At 46.3% G+C, this 24672-nt stretch overlaps 1 protein-coding gene across 2 annotated transcripts in view; it reads right to left on the reverse strand.

Annotated features, from left to right (window-relative positions):
• The window catches only part of SMC4 (structural maintenance of chromosomes 4), a 164155-nt gene that overhangs the window by 8325 nt on the left and 131158 nt on the right, over positions 1–24672 (reverse strand). For both annotated transcript variants that reach the window (XM_069727413.1, XM_069727414.1), the window contains 4 exons: positions 22288–22432; positions 6798–6971; positions 6532–6714; positions 2041–2273 (listed from right to left, as the gene is read on the reverse strand). In XM_069727413.1, coding sequence (XP_069583514.1) covers positions 2041–2273; positions 6532–6714; positions 6798–6971; positions 22288–22432 — 735 coding nt within the window. The remainder of the gene's footprint in view (positions 1–2040; positions 2274–6531; positions 6715–6797; positions 6972–22287; positions 22433–24672) is intronic.

Genomic DNA, 24672 nt, shown 5'->3' on the forward strand with positions numbered 1-24672 from the left:
CCGGGGTAGGAATGGACTCCTGGGTGATGGGAAGAGTGGAGATGCTGCAGCCCTGACAGAGGAAAGAGGACTAACCTAAAGGGAGCCTGCCATTTCCCAGAGAGCACACAAAGTGTCTGACAGGAGTAGAGGAGGCAGAGGGAGCAGGAGGACGAGAACGTTCCCCTTTAGGATTAGGCATGGTAAGCATACCTACTAAAGAATGCCAGAAGGTTAGGGGAACAGGAGAGATGCAGAGAGGAGTGTCAGACTGCTAAGCAACGCTACTCACAGCAGGTGTAGTGTCCTCTAGTCTGCTCCCAGGCTGTAGCTGCAACAGGCATCAGGGCACAGGTCCAGGGCACCAGCAGGAAGATGGAGGCAGGGCCGGTGAAGACGCACGCTGGTGGTGAAGGACCCGCTCTCAGAGGTTGGAAAGGGGGGGGGGGGGCGGGGGCGTGTATAGCCACCGGGTCTGGAGGAGAACGCTCCCCAGCAAGATGGCGGCAATGCCAGGCCGATTGGGGCGGCTGGGAGTAGTGGGTGGAGCTAGCCTCAAAACGCTGCGGTGGGATACCCGATGCCTCCACTACCATCGGAAAAGGCAGGGAAAGCTTTCCTGAAGCTAAAAACCTCTGTAAAATTACAGAACGGATGGCTTAAGGGGGGCCGCAGATATGAAAGAAATAAAGGATCTTTCTTCTCATCTTCTTCCTGACTTCGCCAGAACCTGGGGAGAAAGAAATGTACCTCCCCATCCAGCATGGATCAGCCGTCTGAAATCCTGCGATGTGGGACGTCCTTGTCTCCTCAGACCGACAGGCTCTGGTGGGCTTTCCCCCTAATGCAGACGCAGCACCGCCGTCACTCATGCCCTCTTGGCGCTGCCTCCTCAGCGTTGTTTTCAACTGTCCCGGCGCCTGCGCTGTTATCTTATGCCTTGAACATGCACAGTTAGCGCTGCCCGTCTTCTGACATTTGAGGTCTTGTTGACTGCGCCTGTGCGGCCGCACTGCCCGAGATCCCGCCCTGCAGTGTCTTCTGATTAATTCACAATGCAGGGCGGGATTTCGGGCAGCGCGGCCACACAGGCGCAGTCGGCAAGACATCAAATGTCAGAAGACGGGCAGCACTAACTGCGCATGCCCAAGGCATAAGATAATAGCGCAGGCGCTGGGACAGTTGAAAACAACGCTGAGGAGGCGGCGCCAGGAGGGCATGAGTGAAGGCGGTGCTGCGTCTGCATTGGGTTGGGGGAGACCGGCCCCCAGGACTATTTCAAGGTATTTTGGACAAATTGCAAAATCGATTATTTCTGCAGTTACAGCACCAACAAATAAAAGAGCCACCTTGTCAGAATGCAGCATTAGTGCTGCACAAGGTGGCTCTTTTAGTTACAAATGCCTGGGGGGAAGGGGGGTGACAGGTTCCCTTTAACAGCCATAGGTGGATTGAAATTCCATCCGCGGCTGTTAGGGGCACATGACAGCTGATTAGATCAGCTGTCATGTGCCAGAAAAGGTGTGGGCTCTGTGCCGAAACCTGAACTAAAGAGGGAGAGGCGAGTTATAACTTACCAAAACGGTATAGGTCGTAAAAGAGTTAAACATTGAATCTGGAACAAGCAAAGCTTGGGGAAAAGAATTAAAATGACAATTCTAATTTGCTAAAAATAGATTTGATATATATGTGTATAATCTAATCTATTTATGGCAAATTAGTTTTCAATTCCGTACCCCATTAAATAACTATTTTAAAGTGAACTTGTCTGCAGGATTTTGCTAAATAACCTACAGACACAGTTGGGTTGGCAGTGTTACGCCAATTAAAATGATACCTGGTGTGAAGAAATCAGTCTTCTGGTTCTTGTGTAATTAGTGTTAGAAGTTTGCAGCTAATGAGATGATGCTCAGAGGCAGGACTGTAGGCAAAGTCTTATCTTCATGCTCTAAGTCAGAAAACCCAAGGAAAAGTCTGCTCACAGGCCACCCCAAAGCACAAACCTGTTCCTCATCATGGAGACAGCCATATTATGTAGTCCTGAGAGAGCAATTTACAAACCTAAACATGATGCCTTCTGAAAATGGATCCAGGCTGTCAACAAGCTCCAGCTCAGCATCTCCTCCCAACGTCAGCATTTGGTAGTTCTCCTTCAGCTTATTTGTTATGATATTAAATCCAGCCATAAACTCATTAAGCCTTTGCTTACGAAGATCTTCATAAGCTCGTCTAAATCGGTCCCTCTCCTCTGTAATTTCATCAAGTTCAGCAACTCTTTGCAAATATAATTCTTCCTATTTAAAAATAAAATGATGTTATAAATATAGTTTATTATGAAAAGAAAAAGTATGAGCAGCATATAACATTTTCAAGACAGGCATGTAAGTTTGCAACCACAGTGTAACCGAGGGCAGGCTCAAACACTAGATTAATTAGGATTTTAAATCCACTATCATTTATTTTCGCATGCATGTAAAAAGGGGCTAGGGCAACCACAAATTTGTATGCAGAGGAATCCAAGAAGTATCGTTTCTACATGCGGAGAGTGACATGTTAAGCATGTCGAGGTGAGGAGACTTAAAGCTCCTCTGAGAAATATGCAAATGGTCTCTTTGGAGAGGAAGAGGACTGGAACTCTAGCGCCACCTATTGGAAGTAGCAATCCTAACAGTCAATGTCGACTCTTTAACGAGCCTTGTCACATGACTTAGGATAAAAGCAAAACCAGAATCTCAATTTGCAGACACTGTTTCGGGGTACTGTCCCTTGTCAGTGCAAAGTGGAGATCTGATTTGGCTGATTGAGAGGCGTCTGACAAGAAGTATCGCTTCACCTTGCGAAGAGTGACATGTTAAGCATGTCGAGGTGAGGAGACTTAAAGCCGCAATGCTCCTCTGGGAAATATGCATATGAATAAAAGTCATTCTTTTGAGTCACCGCTAGTGGGAGCTGGGGAGGAAAGCCATAAGGATGAGCAGGTTGCATCTGCCCGCAAATGGGGGGAGGGGTGGGGTTGGGGACAATAACCTAAAAAAAACAAACAAAAAAAACTATATGCAGCCATATTGTTTGAGCACATCAACTGCACTTCAGTCTTGGATTTCTGCTGCCAAGGATCCCATTATAGATACATCCATGCTGGCCTACAGAAAACAATTATGGTTTAACAAGTGCTACGTCTACACTACCGTTCAAAAGTTTAGCGTCACTAAGAAATTTCCTTATTTTTGAAAGAAAAGCAGTTTTTTTCCAATGAATCTAACACTAAATGATTCAGAAATACACTCTATACATTGTTAATGTGGTAAATGACTATCCTAGCTGCAAACGTCTGGTTTGTAATGCAATATCTTCATAGGTGTATAGAGGTCCATTTCCAACAACCATCACTCCAGTGTCCTTATGGTACTTTGTGTTTGCTAACTGTGCAAGAAGGCTAAAGGATGGTTAGAATACCCTTGAAAACCATTGTGCGAGTATGTTAGCACTGCTCTAAACAGTTTGGCTGATTAGAGAACGTATAAACCTGACCTTCCTTTGAGCTTGTTGAGAATTTGGAGCATTACATTTGTTGGTTCCATCAAACTCTCAAAATGGCCAGAAAAAAAAAGAACTCTCATGTGAAACTCGACAGTCTATTCTTGTTCTAAGAAATGAAGGCTATTCCATGTGAGAAATTGCCAAGAAACTGAAGATTTCCTATAACTGTGTATACTACCCCCTTCAGAGGAGAGCACAAACAGGCTCTAACCAAAGTAGAAAGAAGTGGGAGGCCCCGCTGCACAACTGAGCAACAAGACAAGTACATTAGAGTCTGTAGTTTGACAAATCGATGCCTCATAGGTCCTCAACTGACAGCTTCATTAAATAGTACACGCAAAATGATAGTGTCAACATCTACAGAGAAGAGGCGACTCCGGGATGCTGACCTTCAGAGCAGAGTGGCAACTAAAAAGCCATATCGGAGACTGGCTAATAAAAAGGACAAGATTAATATGGGCAAAAGAACACAGACATTGGACAGAGGAAGATTGGAAAAAAGTGTTATGGACCACACAGAAGAACAACTGAAAAGATGCTGGAAGAGTGTATGAAGCCATCTGTGAAGCATGGCGGAGGTAATGTGATGGTCAAGGGTTGCTTTGGTGCTGGTACAGTGGGAGATTTGTACAAGGTAAAAGGGATATTGAATAAGGAAGGCCATCACTCCATTTTGCAACACCATGTCATACCCTGTGGACAGCACTTGATTGGAGCCAATTTCTTTCTACAACAGGACAATGACCCAAAGCACACCTCCAAATTATGCAAGAACTATTTAGGTTTTTGGTTTTACTATTCTCTTTTGTGTCTTCAGGTTTCTTGGTGGTGTGTGAACATGATCATACAGACTTGTTCACTGTGCAAGTAGCCCATGTGTTCCTGTTTCCAAGAACTATTTAGGGAAGAAACAGGCAGCTGGTATTCTATCTGTAATGGAGTGGCCAGCGCAGTCACCAGATCTCAACCCCATTGAGCTGTTGTGGGAGCAGATTGACTGTATGGTAAGCAAAAAGTCAGAGAGGCCCGGCGCCTGCGCACTGCAGTACTTTGCTCTGCCCTCAACAGGGCAGACAAAGTACGCCTGCGCTGGAGCGTGAAGACAAGAAGAGGACATCATCGTAAGAAGATGGGAGGCCCCGGACCAGACCGCGACGCCCACTGCAGCGGGACCGCCCTTGGGTGAGTATAATCTCACCTCTTTTTCTCATCTTTCAGGTTACATCGGAGGCTTATCAGAATGCTGTAGATAAGCCCCTGATGCCGGTTGGCTTAGCTCATCTTTAATTTTAACATTGAGAGATAGAATATCAAAAATAAAATCCAGAAAATCACATTGTATAAATTATATAAATTTATTTGCATTTTGCAGTGAGAAATAAGTATTTGATCACTCTGACAAAGAAAAGACTTAATACTTGGTGGCAAAACCCTTCTTGGCAAGCACAGTAGTCAGACGTTTTTTGTAGTTGATGATGAGGTTTGCGCACAGGTCGGAGGAGTTTTGATCTACTCCTCTTTGCAGATTCTCTCTAAATCATTAAGATTTTGAGGCTGTCACTTTATAACTGAGCTTAAACTCCCTCCATAAGTTTTCTATGGGATTAAGGTCTGGAAACTGGATAGGCCACTCCATGACCTTAATGTGCTTCTTTTTGAGCCACTCCTTTGTTACATTGGCTCTATGTTTTGGGTCCTTGTCTTGCTGGAACACCCAGCCACGACCCATATTTAACATCCTGGCAGAGGGAAGGAGGTTGTCACTCAGGATTTTACACTACGTGGCTCCATCCATTCTCCTATTGATGCGGTGAAGTAGTCCTGTGCCCTTAGCAAACCCCCAATACATAATGTTTCTATCTTCATGCTTGACAGTGGGGATGGTGTTCTTTGGATCATAGGCAGCATTTCTCTTCCTCCAAGCACGGCGAGTTGAGTTAATGTCAAAGAGGCACTGAAGGATTTTAAACATTTATGGCATAATGTGTTACCAATGGTTTTCTTGGTGACTGTGGTCCCAGCTTCCTTGACATCATTAACAAGTTCCCCCGGTGTAGTTTTAGGCTGATCTCTCGCCTTCCTCATGATAAAGGATACCCCACAAGGTGAGATTTTGCCTGGTGCCCCAGATCGAGGTCGATTGACAGTAATTTTGTATTTCTCCCATTTTCTTACTATTGCACCAACAGTTGTCTCCTTCTCACCCATTATCTTACTTATGGTTTTGTAGCCCATTCCAGCTTTGTGCTGGTCTATGATCTTGTCCCCGATATCCATATAAAGCGCTTTGGTCTTGCTCATGTTGTAGAGGTTAGAGTCTGACCGAGTCTGTGGACAGGAGTCTTTTATAAAGGGTGACTATGTAAGACAACTTTCTAACGAGTTGGTTAGGAGCATCTAACTGGGCTGTAGGAGCCAAAACTCTTAATGGTTGGTAGGGGATCAAATACTTCCTCACTGCAAAATGCAAATAAATTTATACAATTTGATTTTCTGGATTTTATTTTTGATATTCTACCTTTCAATGTTATAATTTACCTACCCTTAGACTTGAACAGTATATATAATTTTTTGTCAGTGGGCAAACTTACAAAATCAGCAAGGGACCAAATAATTATTTCCTTCACTGTATATAATATACATTTAGGCAAATGCACCCAAAAATGTTCGTAAGAAAAACTAAACGGCATTTTCCTTTTTTTCTAATCCAATAGGCCCCTTCAAACAAATAAAGATAAATAAGGCATAAAGGAAAAAAGTCAGACATTTGTTAAGAGGTATAACAGGTTTCACACAGATTTTGAACAATTTTTTCAGAAATCAATTTCCAGTTGTCTTTTCAGCAGCATTTTTAGTTAAAAAGGGACAGCTACCATCCATTACTTGGAGTCAATATACTCCTGTACCATATATGCCATGGTCATAATGGATTTTACCTAGGAATTCAAACTAGATTTTATTTACCGTATTCCCAAACCAAAATGTATTTGAGACAAAAGAAAACGGTCATACCTTTTTCTTATATTCCGCAATAGCGCCTAGATTTGGCTTAATTTCATCACTCTTTGCTTCCAACAGTGCTATTTGATTATTTATTTGATGAGGATCCTTTATTGCTTCTAGCTCTTCTTGAGTTAGGACAGGAAGAACTTCTTCTTGATTGTCTTCAATTTTATGTAGTGAAAGTTTTGATATCTGGACAACAATTACATTATTTTAGCTAATATTATGAAAAACAATACATTTATTTCAAATTACCACAACTATTGCCACCCTACCTCTTTCTGCCAGTGTTTTATTTTGGACTGATGTTCTGCTATATGACCGTCTATTTGCTCAATTTTCAGCCGGATGTTAAGTGCGTCCTTTTGAAGGACATGTTCTTTATCTTGGATGGCTTTAATTTCTTGCAGCAAATCATTGTGCTTCTCTTGGACCTCACCAAGTGAACCCTAGTCAAAGAAGGAAAAAACAAAAAATATAAGTGTGCAGTGACAAGTCTTGTGTCTAGTTACAAGGCAAATTTCAGTGTTATTGTGATATGATACATATTAATGATCAGTCAGCTCTCGTTATAGGTCTGTTTTAGCAAAAACTTATTTTATTTGCCAGAAATAATTTATGAAACATCTTGCCGTCTTTACTGCATTGTCTTTCATATACTCTTGCAGTTGCAATGTAAGGGCAACAATACCATTTCTTAGAAACGTTTTACTCGAGTACTTATATTCTCCATGACTAACAAAAAAACTAAAATTAGCCTATACCCTACAGCAAACAAAGAGTAATAGTACATATAAATAGCATAGGGATCTAATGCTATTCTAATAAAAAAAAGCATAAAAAAGTGTCATCCTACTGTGACAAGGTGTACCCATCGGGGCAGGCTTAACCTGTCTAGTATTAAACCCTTACCACCATGTCTCAAACATGTGAATAAGTGCAGTGCAGGACAGGGGCAGACAGACACCCATCCTTGGGAAGCTATTTTCCATGACCTAGTAATGCTGTAACAGGTTTTACTAGCACTCCGCTTTGTAAGGTCCCTCTTATTCCCACTGCAAATATATATTTACACGTAAACATTTCAGGCATGAAAACACAAATCTATTTAATAACTTTGCACCAAGGATTTACATCTGTGCTAGGGTATTAAATGTGTGGAACGGAGCTATTTCCATATGCGGTAATGCCAGCTATGTAACATAACATGCATCTGTCTTTAAACCGCTGATTTAACTTATTCAATAAATCATTAGTACATGTGAAAATCAGCAACCCTGTAATGTATCTTATCAGAAATTCTGTAATGCTGTAGATAAGCCCCCGATGTAACCTGAAAGATGAGAAAAAGAGGTTAGATTATACTCACCTGGGCAGGCGGTCCGATGGGCGTCGAGGTCCGGTCAGGGGCCTCCCATCTTCTTACGATCATGTCCTCCTCTTGTCTTCACGCCGCAGCTCCGGCGCAGGCGAACTTTGTCTGCCCTGTTGAGGGCAGAGCAAAGTACTGCAGTGCGAAGGCGCCGGGAAAGGTCAGAGGCCCGGCGCCTGCGGTACTTTGCTCTGCCCTCAACAGGGCAGACAAAGTATACCTGCGCCGCAGCGTGAAGACAAGAAGAGGACGTTATCCTATGAAGGTAGGAGGCCCCGTACAGTGACGCCGATCGGACCGGACCGCAGCGGGACGCCCCTGGGTGAGTATAACCTAGCGTCTTTTTCTCATCTTTCAGGATACATCGGGGCTTATCTACAGCATTCTAGAATGCTGTAGATAAGCCCCTGATGCCGGTGGGCTTAGCTCAACTTCCATTTTGGGGGTGACAGGTTCCCTTTAAATGACAGAATATAACTCCAAGTAAATCAAACTTCTGTGAAATCAAACTGTCCACTTTGGAAGCAACACTGTATGACAATCAATTTCACATGCTGTTGTGCAAATGGAATAGTCAACAGATTGAAATTATTGGCAATTATCAAGACACTCAATAAAGGAGTGGTTCTGCAGGTGGGGTCCACAGACCATCTCTCAGTACCAATGCTTTCTGGCTGATGTTTTGGTCACTTTTGAACGTTGGTTGTGCTTTCACACTCGTGGTCGCACGAGATGGACTCTACAACCCACACAAGTGGCTCAGGTAGTGCAGCTCAGAGAGGATGGCACAACAATGTGAGCTGTGGCAAGAAAGTTTGCTGTGTGTCAGCATAGTGTCCAGAGGCGCTACCAGGAGACAGGCCAGTACACCAGGAGACGTGGAGGACCGCTACCTCAGCCTTTGTGCAAGGAGGAACAGGAGGAGCACTGCGAGAGCTCTGCAAAATGACCTCCAGCAGGCCACAAATGTGCATGTATCTGCACAATCTGTTAGAAACCTACTGCATGAGGATGGTCTGAGTGCCCGATGTCCACAGATAGGGGTTGTGCTCACAGCCCAACACCGAGCAGGACGCTTGGCATTTGCCACAGAACACCAGGATTGGCAAATTCGCTACTGGCGCTCTGTGATCTTCACAGTTGAAAGCAGGTTCACACTGAGCACATGTGACAGAGTCTGGAAACGCCGTGGAGAGCGATCTGCCTGCAACATCCTTCAGCATGACCGGCAGGGGGTCAGTAATGGTGTGGGGAGGCATTTCTTTGGAGAGCCGCACAGCCCTCCATGTGCTAGCCTGAGGTAGCCTGACTGCCAGTAGGTACAAGGATGAGATCCTCAGATAGATTGTGAGACCATATGCAGGTGCAGTGGGCCCTGGGTTCCTTCTGATACATGACAATGCTAGGCCTTATGTGGCAAGTGTGTCAGCAGTTCCTGCAAGATTAAGGCATTGATGCCAGTTCCCCAGCACTGAATCCAATCGAGCACATCTGGGACATCATGTCTCGTTCCATCCACCAACGCCACACTGCACCACAGACTGTCCAGGAGTTGACTGATGCCTTAACCCCTTTCTGCCACTGGACGTACTATTCCGTCCATGTGGGGTGGGCCCTACTTCCCAAGGACGGAATAGTACGTCCAGCACGATCGGCCGCGCTCACGGGGGGAGCGCGGCCGGGTGTCAGCTGCCTATTGCAGCTGACATCCGGCGCTATGTGCCAGAAGTGGTCACGGACCGCCCCCGGCACACCGCGATCAAACATGATCGCGGTGTGCCGGCGGTACAGAGAAGCATCGCGCAGGGAGGGGGCTCCCTGCGGGCTTCCCCGAGACCCCCGCAGCAACGCGATGTGATCGCGTTGCTGCGAGGGTCTCCCTACCTCCCTCCCTGCTCCAGGCACGGATCCAAGATGGCCACGGCATCCAGGTCCTGCAGGGAGGGAGGTGGCTTACCAAGTGCCTGCTCAGAGCAGGGCTTGGTAAGCCTGCATAGCTCTCAGACAGATCGGTGATCTGACAGAGTGCTGTGCAAACTGTCAGATCACCGATCTGTGATGTCCCCCCCTGGGACAAAGTAAAAAAAAAAAAAAAATTTCCACACGAGTAAAAAAAAAAAAAAAAAAAAAAAAAAAATAAAATTCCTAAATAATGAAAAAAATATATTATTCCCATAAATACATTTCTTTAAATAAAAAAAATGAAACAATAAAAGTACACATTTAGTATCACCGCTTCCCAACCGATAAAACTGGCCCACTAGTTAACCCCTCCAGTAAACACCGTAAGGAAAAAAAAAAAAAACGAGGCAAAAAAACCGCTTTATCATACCGCCGGACAAAAAGTGGAAAAACACGCGATCAAAAAGACAGATATAAATAACCATGGTACCGCTGAAAGGGTCATCTTGTCCTGCAAAAAACGAGACGCCATACAGCATCATCAGCAAAAAAATAAAAAAAAGTTATAGTCCTCAGAATAAGGCGATGCAAAAATAATTATTTTTTCTATAAAATAGTTTTTATCGTATAAAAGCGCCAAAACATAAAAAAAATATAAATGAGGTATCGCTGTAATCGTACTAACCCGAAGAATAAAATTGCTTTATCAATTTTACCAAACGCGGAATGGTATAAACGCCTCCCCCAAAAGAAATTCATGAATAGCTGGTTTTTGGTCATTCTGCCTCACAAAAATCGGAATAAAAAGCGATCAAAAAATGTCACGAGCCCGAAAATGTTACCAATAAAAACGTCAACTCTTCCCGCAAAAAACAAGACCTCACATGACTCTCTGGATCAAAATATGGAAAAATTATAGCTCAAAAATTTTTTTTGCAATAAAAAGCGTCTTTTAGTGTGTGACGGCTGCCAATCATAAAAATCCGCTAAAAACCCCGCTATAAAAGTAAATCAAACCCTCCTTCATCACCCCCTTAGTTGGGAAAATGGAAATAAATAATTTTTTTTTAATTTTTCCCTATTAGGGTTAGGTTTAGGGTTAAGGCTACAGTTATTGTTGGGGCTAAAATTAGGGTTTGGATTACATTTACGGTTGGGAATAGGGTTGGGATTAGGGGTGTGTCTGGGTTAGAGGTGTGGTTAGGGTTACCGTTGGGATTAGGGTTAGGGGTGTGTTTGGATTAGGGTTTCAGTTATAATTGGGGGGTTTCCACTGTTTAGGCACATCAGGGGCTCTCCAAACGCGACATGGCGTCCGATCTCAATTCCAGCCAATTCTGCGTTGAAAAAGTAAAACAGTGCTCCTTCCCTTCCGAGCTCTCCCGTGTGCCCAAACAGAGGTTTACCCCAACATATGGGGTATCAGCGTACTCAGGACAAATTGGACAACAACTTTTGGGGTCCAGTTTCTCCTGGTACCCTTGGAAAAATACAAAACTGGGGGCTAAAAAATAATTTTTGTGGAAAAAAAAATATTTATTTGCGCGGCTCTGCGTTATAAACTGTAGTGAAACACTTGGGGGGTTCAGAGCTCTCACATCACATCTAGATGAGTTCCTTAGGGGGTCTACTTTCCAAAATGGTGTCACTTGTGGGGGGTTTCTACTGTTTAGGTACATTAGGAGCTCTGCAAACGCAATGTGACGCCTGCAGACCATTCCATCTAAGTCCGCATTCCAAATGTCGCTCCTTCCCTTCCGAGCCCTCCCATGCGCCCAAACGGTGGTTCCCCCCCACATATGGGGTATCAGCGCACTCAGGACAAATTGGACAACAACGTTTGGGGTCCATTTTCTCCTGCTACCTTTGGTAAAATAAAACAAATTGGAGCTGAAGTAATTTTTTTGTGAAAAAAAGTTAAATGTTCATTTTTATTTAAACATTCCAAAAATTCCTGTGAAACACCTGAAGGGTTAATAAACTTGGGTATTTTCTATCATATAGACCCCTCAAAATGACTTTTAATGAGATGTGGTCCCTAAAAAAAAAATGGTGTTGTAAAAATGAGAAATTGCTGGTCAACTTTTAACCCTTATAACTCCCTAACAAAAAAAAAATTTTGGTTCCAAAATTGTGCTGATGTAAAGTAGACATGTGGGACATTTTGTATTCCATCTTTTAAATTACATCTTTTTAATTATGATTCTGAATTAGACTGAATTCTAGAATGCATTTGGCTACTCATCACTACTACAATATTATCATCATCTGCACCATCTAATCGAGCTGTTCTCCTCTTCCCACAGGTATGCACTTACTTTACCCAGCTCTCCCTGGCTCCAGAATATCTCTGTATACTGCATTGATTTTCCATGGTATGCACTGACTTTACCCAGCTCTCCCTGGCTCCAGAATATCTCTGTATACTGCATTGATTTTCCATGGTATGCACTGACTTTACCCAGCTCTCCCTGGCTCCAGAATATCTCTGTATACTGCATTGATTTTCCATGGTATGCACTGACTTTACCCAGCTCTCCCTGGCTCCAGAATATCTCTGTATACTGCATTGATTTTCCATGGTATGCACTGACTTTACCCAGCTCTCCCTGGCTCCAGAATATCTCTGTATACTGCATTGATTTTCCATGGTATGCACTGACTTTACCCAGCTCTCCCTGGCTCGAGAATATCTCTGTATACTGCATTGATTTTCCATGGTATGCACTGACTTTACCCAGCTCTCCCTGGCTCCAGAATATCTCTGTATACTGCATTGATTTTCCATGGTATGCACTGACTTTACCCAGCTCTCCCTGGCTCCAGAATATCTCTGTATACTGCATTGATTTTCCATGGTATGCACTGACTTTACCCAGCTCTCCCTGGCTTCTGAATGTCTCTGTATATTGCACTGGCTTTTCTATGCTTCCCCTGGATCTGAGTGTCTTGGTGCAGCACATATAATCCTTTTAGTATGCTTTCTCACCTATGAGCTTGTTTCCACGACCTGTTTTCATGTCTCTCATTGTGTGATCCTGGCATCTCTTTGAGTGGTCAGTCTTACCCCTCCCTCACTTTATGACCTTTGCTTAACTCTCTACATCTGGTCTCCCATACCCAGCCACCCCCTCATTCACACCTGATTGCCCTTAACTGGGGATATATTCACATGCAGGAGTCTGCTATAGACTCAGTCTGCTGAAAATCATCTTTTAACTTCCATCTTTTAAATTACATCTTTTTAATTATGATTCTGAATTAGACTGGAATTGACTGGAAGGTAACAGAACACCAACCACTACAATGTTTCGGTTTCTTTTCTCTTTCACCCCCATACTACTTTCCTTCTTACAATCTCCTGCAATCACTCCACCTAGTAAGGAACTAGTCATTTCTTCCTCCATACTCCCCAGCCATCTCACCTTCCCCTCAGAACTGTTCCTCCACATACAATCCTTTTTATCCAGACACACGGCCGCATCATGTCCTATCCTGCTCCCACCTTCTAATGATCTGTCTGTTACTCCTCATTGCTGGTGACATATCCCCAAATCCCGGCCCTCCCCAATTCATCCCCACACTCGTTTCTAACCCCCTGCCACGATCCTCCGCACGTTTTCCCAACCACGACAACCTCATACCCATTCATCCAGCCCCCACTCCCCCGCTCCCCCTACTTGGAGCACTATGGAACGCACGCTCCATCTGCAACAAACTGCCATTTATCCATGACCTCTTCATCACCAACAAACTCTCCTTCCTCGGCCTCACTGAAACCTGGCTCACCCCCTCTGACTCGGCCTCTCCAGCTGCGCTCTCCTATGGCGGATTCCACCTCTCTCACACCCCTCGCCCCAGCAACAAACGCGGTGGAGGAGTTGGCTTGCTCCTGTCTGACACCTGCTCCTTTACTCCAATCCCGCTACCACCCTCCGCTACTCTTCCCTCGTTTGAGGTGCACTCTGTCCGCATCTATTCCCCCTCCAACCTCCAGCTGGCTGTCATCTACCGCCCCCCAGAACTAGCCATCTCCACCTTTCTCGACCACTTCACCACCTGGCTACTTCATTTCCTCTCTGTTGACATCCCCACTATCATCATGGGTGATTTCAATGTCCCCATTGACACTTTCACCTCAGCTACCTCTAAACTTTTATCACTGACTGCCTCCTTTGGCCTCACTCAATGGTCCTCTGAGGCCACTCACAAAGATGGCCACACGCTGGACCTCATCTTCACCCGCCTCTGCTCCCTTACTAATCTCACTAACACACCCCTCCCCCTGTCTGACCACAACCTACTGACATTCTCGTCCCTCTCCTCTCCTAGTGTGCAACCCCCACTCCACAAACTCACTCACCCTCGCAGAAATCTCAAACATCTCAACTTACAATCACTCTCTGAGTCCCTTCTCCCTCTCACAGACATAGCCTCCCTTCATGACACAGATGCTGCTGCCACTTTTTATAACACCACAATAACAACAACACTCGATTCGGCCACCCCACTCATGCATAGTAAAACTCGTACAATTAACAGGCAGCCCTGGCTGACCAGCCTGACCAAAGAATTGAGACGGGCTTCCAGGATTGCTGAGCGGAGATGGAAGCGATCCCACTCTGCCGACCACTTCACTGCATACAAGCAGTCCCTCGCCAGCTTCAAGTCTGCGCTCACTGCCGCAAAACAAACTTACTTCTCATCCCTCATATCCTCCCTGTCCCACAACCCTAAACAGCTTTTCAACACTTTCAATTCTCTACTCCGTCCCCCCGCACCTCCTCCCTCCCCCCTCATTTCTGCTGATGACTTCGCCTCTTTCTTTAAACAGAAGATCGATACGATCAGAGAAAGCTTTGGCCCACAGCACCCACTACCCCTCTTAGCTCCTCAACCCCGCTCCTCAAAAAACAGCTTCTCCACCATGACAGAAGATCAGCTCTCCACCCTCCTGTCAAGATCACACCTCACCACCTGCACGCTTGACCCGCTCCCATCCCACCTCATCCCTAACCTTTCCACGGTCTTCATCCCAACCCTAACGCACCTCTTCAACCTCTCACTCACAACAGGTGTCTTTCCCTCATCCTTCAAGCATGCCAAGATCACACCCATCCTCAAAAAGCCCTCCCTCGACCCATCCTCTGTGTCTAGCTATCGCCCAATATCTCTTCTCCCTTATGCCTCCAAATTGCTGGAGCAACACGTCCATCTTGAACTGTCCTCCCACTTCTCCTCCTGCTCCCTCTTTGATCGGTTACAATCAGGCTTCCGTTCCCATCACTCAACTGAAACTGCCCTAACTAAAGTCACCAATGACCTACTAACTGCCAGGAGCAAGCGACACTACTCTGTCCTCCTTCTCCTGGACTTGTCTTCTGCCTTTGACACTGTTGACCACTCCCTTTTGCTACAAATCCTCTCATCCCTTGGCATCACAGACTTGGCCCTTTCCTGGATCTCGTCATATCTGACAGACCGAACATTCAGTGTCTCCCTCCCCCACACCACCTCCTCACTTCGCCCCTTGTCAGTCGGTGTTCCTCAAGGCTCTGTTCTAGGACCCCTACTCTTCTCCATCTACACTTTCGGCCTGGGACAGCTCATAGAATCCCACGCTATGCAGTACCATCTCTACGCTGACGACACGCAGATCTACCTCTCCGGACCTGACCTCTCCTCCTTGCTTACCAAAATCCCGCACTGTCTGTCTGCCATTTCAGCCTTCTTTTCTGCTCGCTTTCTACAACTGAACATGGACAAAACAGAATTCATCATCTTTCCCCCATCTCACTCTACCCCTCCACCAGACCTATCCATCAATGTCAATGGCTGCTCACTATCCCCAGTCCCACACGCCCGGTGCCTCGGGGTGATCCTCGACTCTGCCCTCTCTTTCAAGCCACATATCCAAGCCCTTGCCTCCTCCTGTCGTCTCAAACTCAAAAATATTTCCCGGATCCGTGCTTTCCTTGCCCGCAACACTGCAAAAACGCTAGTGCATGCCCTTATCTCCCGCCTCGACTACTGCAACCTCCTACTCTCTGGACTCCCTTCTAGCACTCTGGCACCACTCCAATCCATCCTACACTCTGCTGCCCGACTAATCCACCTGTCCCCCCGCTATTCCCCAGCCTCTCCCCTGTGTCAAGCCCTTCACTGGCTTCCTATCGCCCAGAGACTCCAGTTCAAAACCCTCACACTGACATACAAAGCCATCCACAACCTGTCTCCTCCATACATCTGTGACATGGTCTCCCGGTACCTACCTACACGCGACCTCCGATCCTCCCAAGACCTCCTTCTCGACTCCCCTCTCATCTCTTCTTCCCATAACCGCATCCAAGACTTCTCCCGTGCTTCCCCCATACTCTGGAACTCTCTACCCCAACACATCAGACTTGCGCCTACCATAGAAACCTTCAAAAAGAACCTGAAGACTCATCTCTTCCGACAAGCCTACAGCCTGCAGTGATCCTCAACCTACTGAACAGCCGCACAGCCAGCTCTTCCCTCTCCTAGTGTATCCTCACCCACCCCCTGCAGACTGTGAGCCCTCGCGGGCAGGGTCCTCCCTCCTTATGTACTCGTGTGCCTTGTTATCTGCTCATGTTTAATGTATTTGTCTATATTTGCCCCGTATTCACATGTAAAGCGCCATGGAATAAATGGCGCTATAAAAATGTATAATAATAATAATAATAAATTTTGTGTGATATATCTCTGTGATTTAATTGCATTAAAATTCAAAGTTGGAAAATTGCAAAATTTTCGCCAAACTTCCGTTTTTTTCACAAATAAACGCAGCTAATATCAAAGAAATGTTATCACTATCATGAAGTACAATAGGTCACGAGAAAATGTCAGAATGATTGGGATCCGTTGAAGCGTTCCAGAGTTATAACCTCATAAAGGGACAGTGGTCAGAATTGTAAAAATTGGCCCGGTCCATAACGTGCAAACCACCTTTGGAAGTAAAGGGGTTAATGCAGGTCTGGGAGGAGATCCCTCAGGGTAACATCCACCGCCTCATCAGGACAATGCCCAGGCATTCAAGGGAAGTCATACAGGCACGTGAAGGCCACACACACACACTACTGAGCATCATTTCCTTGTCTTGAGGCATTTCCACTGAAGTTGAATCAGCCTACAATTTGATTTTCCACTTTGATTTTGATCATCATTCCAACTCAAGACCTCCACGGGATATTAGTTGTGATTTACATTCATCATTTTTATGTTTTATTGTTCTCAATGCATTCCACCATGTAAAAAATAAAGATTTTCAACCAGAATATTTCATTCAGTGATATCTAGGATGTGGGATTTTAGTGTTCCCTTTATTTTTTTGAGCAGTGTATATTTCCTCCCTAGAGACACAGACTGCTTTGGGACATACCATAGTTTCCTGTGTCTTACAATGAAAAAAATATATATTTCGGCTTCTCCTACCGCTTTTCTTACTATCTGAATAACTTGTTTGTCAATAAGGATGTGTAGCCAGTCAGCCTGTTGAAGAGATGACATTTTTCTTAAGGTTGTAATTTTTCGTGTCCGCAGTGTACACCACTGGATTTCTGTACTCCACAATGACATCTACGAAAAAGGGTTTTAAAGCGAACCAGTCACCAGGTTTGGCCGATACAAGTTATGGCCACCGCTTTTCAGGGCTCCTCTTCAGACAGGTATTCACTGACTTTCCCCAACGCTCCCTGGATCCTGAATGTCTCTCTATATTGCATTGATTTTCTATGCTTAACTTGGCATCTGTGTGCAGCGCATATAATCATTTTCTGGTATGCTACTTACCTATCATCTTGCTTCCATGACCTGTTTCATGTCTCTCATTATATTATTCTGGCATATCCGAGTGGTCACTCCAACCTCTCCCTCTCTTTATGACCTTTGCTTCACTCTACATCTGGTCTCGCCATACCCACCCACCTCCTCATTCACATCTGATTGCCCTTAGCTGAGGAATTCTAATTACTATACTTTACTATGCTTTGAATTAGACTGGAATTGGACTGGAATTTGACTGGAATTTGACTGTAAGGTAACGGAATATCAAACCACTACAATGTTTCGGTTTCTTTTCTCTTTCACACCTATACTACTCTATTTTTCCCTACCTCCTGTAATCCCCCCACCTAGTAAGGATCACCCTCCATCCTCTCCAGCCATCTTTCCTCCTCCTCACAGCTGATCCTCCACATACAATCCTTTCTCGAAACACAAGGCCGCATCATGTCCTATCCTGATCCCACCTTTTAACGCTGTCTACTACTCCTCATCGCTGGTGACGTGTCCCCTGGTCCCCCTACATGGTGCACTATGGAACGCACACTCCGTCTGCAACAAACTGCCATTTATCCATGACCTCTTCATCCCCAACAAACTCTCATTCTTCGGCATCACTGGAACCTGGCTCACCCACTCTGACAGCCTCTCTGGCTGCACTTTCCTATGGCGGATTCCACCTCTCACTCCTCGCCACAGCACCAAACGTGGTGGAGGAGTTGGCTTGCTCCTGTCCACCACCTGCTTTTTAATCCAATCCCACTACCACCCTCAGCTACTCTTCCTTCGTTTGAGGTGCACTCCGTCCGCATTTATTCCCCCTCCAACCTCCAGCTGGCTGTCATTAACACCTCCCAGAAATAGCCATCTCCACCTTTCTCGACCATTTTACCACCTGGCTACTTCATTTCCTCTCTCCTGACATCCCCACTATCATCATGGGTGACTTCAATATCCCCATTGACACTTCCACCTCAGCTGCCTCTGAACTTTTATCGCATACTGCCTACTTCGGCCTCACTCAATGGTCTTCTGTGGTCACTCACAAAGATGGTCACACACTAGACCTGATCTTTACCCGCTTCTGTTCCCTAACTAATCTCACTAACTCACCCCTCCTCCTGTCTGACCACAACCTACTGACATGCTCTTCCCTCTCCTCTCCTAGTGCGCAACCCCAACTCTACAAATTCACTCACCCTTGCAGAAATCTGAAACATCTCAATTTACAATCACTCCGAGTCCCTTCTCCCTCTTACAGACATAGCTTCCCTTCATAACAGATGCTGATGCCACTTTTTATAACACGATAACAGCAACACTCGATTCGGCCGCCGCCCCTCATGCATAGCAAAACTCGTACAATCAACAGACAGCCCTGGCTGACGAGCCTGACCAAAACTGAGAAGGGCTTCCAGGGTCGCTGAGCGGAGATTGAAAAGATCCCACACTGCCGAACACTTCATCGCATTCAAGAAGTTCCTCACCAGCTTCAAGCCAACGCTCACTGCCGCAAAACAAACTCATTTTTCATCTCTCATATCCTCCCCGTCTCACAACCCTCTCATTTCTGCTTAAGACTTTGCCTCTTTCTTTATACCGAAGATCGATACGGTCAGAGAAAGCTTTGGCCTGCAGCGCCAAATGCCCCTCTTAGCTGCTCAACCCTGTTCCTCCAAAACCAGCTTCTCCACCATGACAGAAGATCAGCTCTCCACCCTCCTGTCTAGATCACATCTCCCCACTTGCATGCTGGATCCGCTCCCGTCCCACCTCATCACTAACCTCACCAGTCTTCATCCCAACCCTAACACACCTTCAACCTCTCACTCACAACTGGTGTCTTCCCCTCATCCTTCAAAACATGCCAAGATCACACCCATCCTCAAAAAGCCCTCCCTCGACCCATCCTGTGTCTAACTATCGCCCAATATCTCTTCTCTCTTATGCCTCAAAACTACTGGAACAGCATGTCCATCTTGAACTGTCCTCCCACCTCTCTTCCTGCTCTCTTTGACCGGTTACAATCTGGCTTCTGACCCAATCACTCAACAGAAACTGCCCTAACTAAAGTCTCCAATGACCTAACCGCCAAGAGCAAGCGACACTACTGTCCTACTACTCCCGGACCTGTCTTCTGCATTTGACACTGTGGACCATTCCTTCCTGCTACAGATTCTATCATCTCTTGGCATCAAAGACTTGGCTCTATCCTGGATCTCGTCATATCTAACAGACCGAACATTCAGTGACTCCCTCTCCCAACACCACCTCCTCACCTCGCCCCTTATCTGTCGGTGTCCCTCAAGGCTCAGTTCTAGGACCCCTACTCTTCTCCATCTACACCTTCGGCCTAGGACAGCTCATAGAATCCTACGGTTTGCAGTATTATCTCTACGCCGATGACACGCAGATATACCTATCCAGACCTGACTTCCTTACTCGCCAAAATCCCACACTGTGTCTGCTATCTCTGCTTTCTTTTCGGCTCGCTTTCTAAAACTGAACATGGACAAAACAGAATTCATCATCTTTCCCCCCCATTTCACTCTACAGCTCCACCAGACCTATCCATCAAGGTCAATGGCTGCTCATTATCCCCAGTCCTGCATGCTCGGTGCCTCGGGGTGATCCTCGACTCTGACCGCTCTTTCAAGCCACATATCCAAGCCCTTGCTTCCTCCTGCCATCTCAAACTAAAAAATATTTCCCGGATTCGCACAGTCCTTGACCATAAAACCACAAAAACACTAGTGCACGCCCTTATCTCCCCCCTCGACAACTGCAACCTCCTACTCTCTGGCCTCCCCTCTAGCACTACTCCAATCCATCCTACACTCTGCTGCCCGACTAATCTACCGGTCTCCCCGCTACTCCCCAGCCTCTCCCCCATGCCAAGCCCTTCACTGGCTTCCTATCGTCCAGAGACTCCAGTTCAAAACCCTTACTATGACATACAAAGCCACCCACAACAAGTCTCCTCCATACATGTATCCAGAAAAGAATATAATGGGCACACTGTATCAAGTTCAATGAGGAAGGTGCTGGCTGGACATCCAACGTCAAATATACAAGAAAAGCAGCTGCACTCAAATCTTGAAATTTTTTTTTTGTTTTTATTCAAGTGCACAGGCACCACCAAATAATTTTAAAGAGAATAGCAAGTGATAGTGGACAACGAAGTTAACGTTTCGACCAGACACGGTCTTTCTCAAAACCCCACTTAGGTAGGAGGAGTAGGAGGAGAGGATAAAGGAGGAGAGTCCCCAAAGACGGCTCCAAGTAGAATTCAGGAGTAAGATGTCCATTTCATTGGTGGTGCACCACCAATGAAACGGACATCTTACTCCTGAATTCTACTTGGAGCTGTCTTTGGGGACTCTCCTCCTTTATCTTGTCCTCCTACCTAAGTTTGGTTTTGAGAAAGACCGTGTCTGGTCGAAACGTTAACTTCGTTGTCCACTATCACTTGCTATTCTCTTTAAAATTATTTGGTGGTGCCTGTGCACTTGAATAAAAACAAAAAAAAAATTTCAAGATTTGAGTGCAGCTGCTTTTCTTGTATATCCTCCATACATGTGACATGGTCTCCCGGTACTTACCTACACGCAACCTTCGATCCTCCTTCTCTACTCCCCTCATCTCTTCTTCCCACAACCACATCCAAGACTTCTCCCGTGCTTCCCCCATACTCTGGAACGCTCTACCCCAACACATCAGACTCTTGCCTACCATAGAAACCTTCAAAAAGAACCTGAAGACTCACCTTTTCCGACAAGCCTACAGATTGAAGTGATCTTCAACCTACTGAACCGCTGCACAACCAGCTCTACCCTCTCCTAGAGTATACTCACCCATCTCCTGCAGACTGAGCCCACGCGGGCAGGGTCTTCTTTCCTTCTGTACCTGTTAGTGCCTTGTTTTTTGCTCATGTTTATTGTATTTGTCTATATTTGCCTCTTTTCACATTTAAAGCGCCATGGAATAAATGGCACTATAAAAATGTATAATAATTATATAATGCTGTAGATAAGCCCTGAAAGGCGGTGGCCGTAATTATTATTAATTAGTATTAACCAAACCTCGTGACAAGTTCCCTTTAATGGTAAATCCAAAAATCCTTTTTCCTTGTAGCCATTCGAAAAATTGCATTAAAATACAAAACCGTGAACTAGAGATCTAATTAAAGGGAACACTTCACCCCCCCTAGGGCGTTTTTAAGTAAAACAGCCACCTTCAGCAGCACTAAGGCTGCATTCTGTGAATGTGGCTCTAATGTTTCTGATCCCTAGTAACACTGAAAAATTGACTTTTATAAGTTGTACCCCATACCTGTATTGAGTCCCAGAGATATGGTGTACCCCCCTGTATCAGCCGCCTCCCAGCCGTCCATCCCCTTCTAGCGACTGTGCGCCGCCTCCTGTGCTGCGGTTACTTGCCCCGACGCCTGCGCTGTGCCAACAGTTCTTGGGCATGCACAGTGTGCGCTTCCCAGGAACTGACATCAGGCTATCGCGCCTGCGTGTTGCGGAGGCCCAAGATCCCGCCCCACAGTGTGTTATAATGTACTCTGTGGGTTAAGACCCTTTTACGCTTTTTCCCTCCTTGAAACAATAGTTGCTTTTTATTTATTCACTCTTTAGACTTCTAAGAAGATTGGTATTAGAAATGAAATTGGAAAAGCCTACCTCAGTTTCTTTGCATTCATTCATGACAGTTGTTGCCTTTTCCTCCAGGTTTTTCAGTTCGGCAGATAATTCCTCTATTGATTTGTCATTGTCAACAATTTCCTTTTCAGTACGGACAACAGTTTCCTCAGCTTTTTTGAGGTTTCTTTGTAATAGGGGGTGAAAAAAAAGTAGACTCAAAATGAATGTACAGAATTATCAGATTTTAGGCTGAATTACTCAAAGGATACAAAAAAAAACCTTACATACTGCATTATGAAAACTCATTTCTTTGCCTCAGTCTGTATAGAACTCAGATTCTGCACCGACTCATTTCTTAAAATTCCCTTTCACTATGCAGCAGGGGATTTTGAGATCTAACAGAAAACTGATTGCAGGTGGTTTTAAATATCTCTCTAATATAAACCTAAAATATATATATTATATACACATATCTATAATATAACGCTGGGAGCGTCACTCTGTCCGAAGCCTCTATAGACTGCGCAAGCGCCGACGCAGTCGGCCTCACAGAGCGACGCTCCCGGGAGATCGCGGTGTGCGTTCACACTGAACGCACACCGCGATCTCCACCGCAGAAGCAGGGACCGCCAGGAGGGTGAGTATCGGCCTATATTCACCTGTTCCCGTTCCATCGCTGAGCGGCGCCATCTTCCCGGTCTTCCGGCCTGTGATCTTCAGTTCAGTCACAGTCACAGCCAGGAGACCGGGAAGATGGCGGCGCTCAGCGATGGAACGCCGGACAGGTGAGTATAGTAAGTGCTGGGGGGGCCTGAGCTGGCGGCGATACCGGCACCTGACCCCCACAGCGCGCCGGTGTCCCCGCCTGCTCAGGCCCCCCAGCACTCGGCGACGAGCGGGTCAGAGGCAGTATGGGGACGCAGGATGGAGCAGCACATAAGGATGGGGACGCAGGATGGAGCAGCACATAAGGATGGGGACGCAGGATGGAGCAGCACATAAGGATGGGGACGCAGGATGGAGCAGCACATAACAGTATGGGGACGCAGGATGGAGCAGCACATAAGGATGGGGACGCAGGATGGAGCAGCACATAACAGTATGGGGACGCAGGATGGAGCAGCACATAAGGATGGGGACGCGTCGCAGGATGGAGCAGCACATAAGGATGGGGACGCAGGATGGAGCAGCACATAAGGATGGGGACGCAGGATGCAGCATGAACATAAGGATGGGGACGCAGGATGCAGCATGAACATAAGGATGGGGACGCAGGATGCAGCATGAACATAAGGATGGGGACGCAGAATGCAGCAGCACATAAGGATGGGGACGCAGGATGCAGCATGAACATAAGGATGGGGACGCAGGCTGGGAGCAGCACATAAGGATGGGGACGCAGGATGCAGCAGCACATAAGGATGGGGACGCAGGATGGAGCAGCACATAAGGATGGGGACGCAGGATGGAGCAGCACATAAGGATGGGGACGCAGGATGGAGCAGCACATAAGGATGGGGACGCAGGATGGAGCAGCACATAAGGATGGGGACGCAGGATGCAGCATGAACATAAGGATGGGGACGCAGGATGCAGCATGAACATAAGGATGGGGACGCAGGATGCAGCATGAACATAAGGATGGGGACGCAGGATGCAGCAGCACATAAGGATGGGGACGCAGGATGCAGGAGTACATAAGGATGGGGACGCAGGATGCAGCATGAACATAAGGATGGGGACGCAGAATGCAGCAGCACATAAGGATGGGGACGCAGGATGCAGCATGAACATAAGGATGGGGACGCAGGCTGGGAGCAGCACATAAGGATGGGGACGCAGGATGCAGCAGCACATAAGGATGGGGACGCAGGATGGAGCAGCACATAAGGATGGGGACGCAGGATGGAGCAGCACATAAGGATGGGGACGCAGGATGCAGCATGAACATAAGGATGGGGACGCAGGATGCAGCATGAACATAAGGATGGGGACGCAGGATGCAGCATGAACATAAGGATGGGGACGCAGGATGCAGCAGCACATAAGGATGGGGACGCAGGATGCAGGAGTACATAAGGATGGGGACGCAGGATGCAGCAGCACATAAGGATGGGGACGCAGGATGGAGCAGCACATAAGGATGGGGACGCAGGATGGGAGCAGCACATAAGGATGGGGACGCAGGATGGAGCAGCACATAAGGATGGGGACGCAGGATGGAGCAGCACATAAGGATGGGGACGCAGGATGGAGCAGCACATAAGGATGGGGACGCAGGATGCAGCATGAACATAAGGATGGGGACGCAGAATGCAGCAGCACATAAGGATGGGGACGCAGGATGCAGCATGAACATAAGGATGGGGACGCAGGCTGGGAGCAGCACATAAGGATGGGGACGCAGGATGCAGCAGCACATAA

The sequence above is a fragment of the Ranitomeya imitator genome, chromosome 5 (genome assembly GCF_032444005.1).
Source record: "Ranitomeya imitator isolate aRanImi1 chromosome 5, aRanImi1.pri, whole genome shotgun sequence".
NCBI classification, from domain to species: Eukaryota; Metazoa; Chordata; class Amphibia; order Anura; family Dendrobatidae; genus Ranitomeya; species Ranitomeya imitator.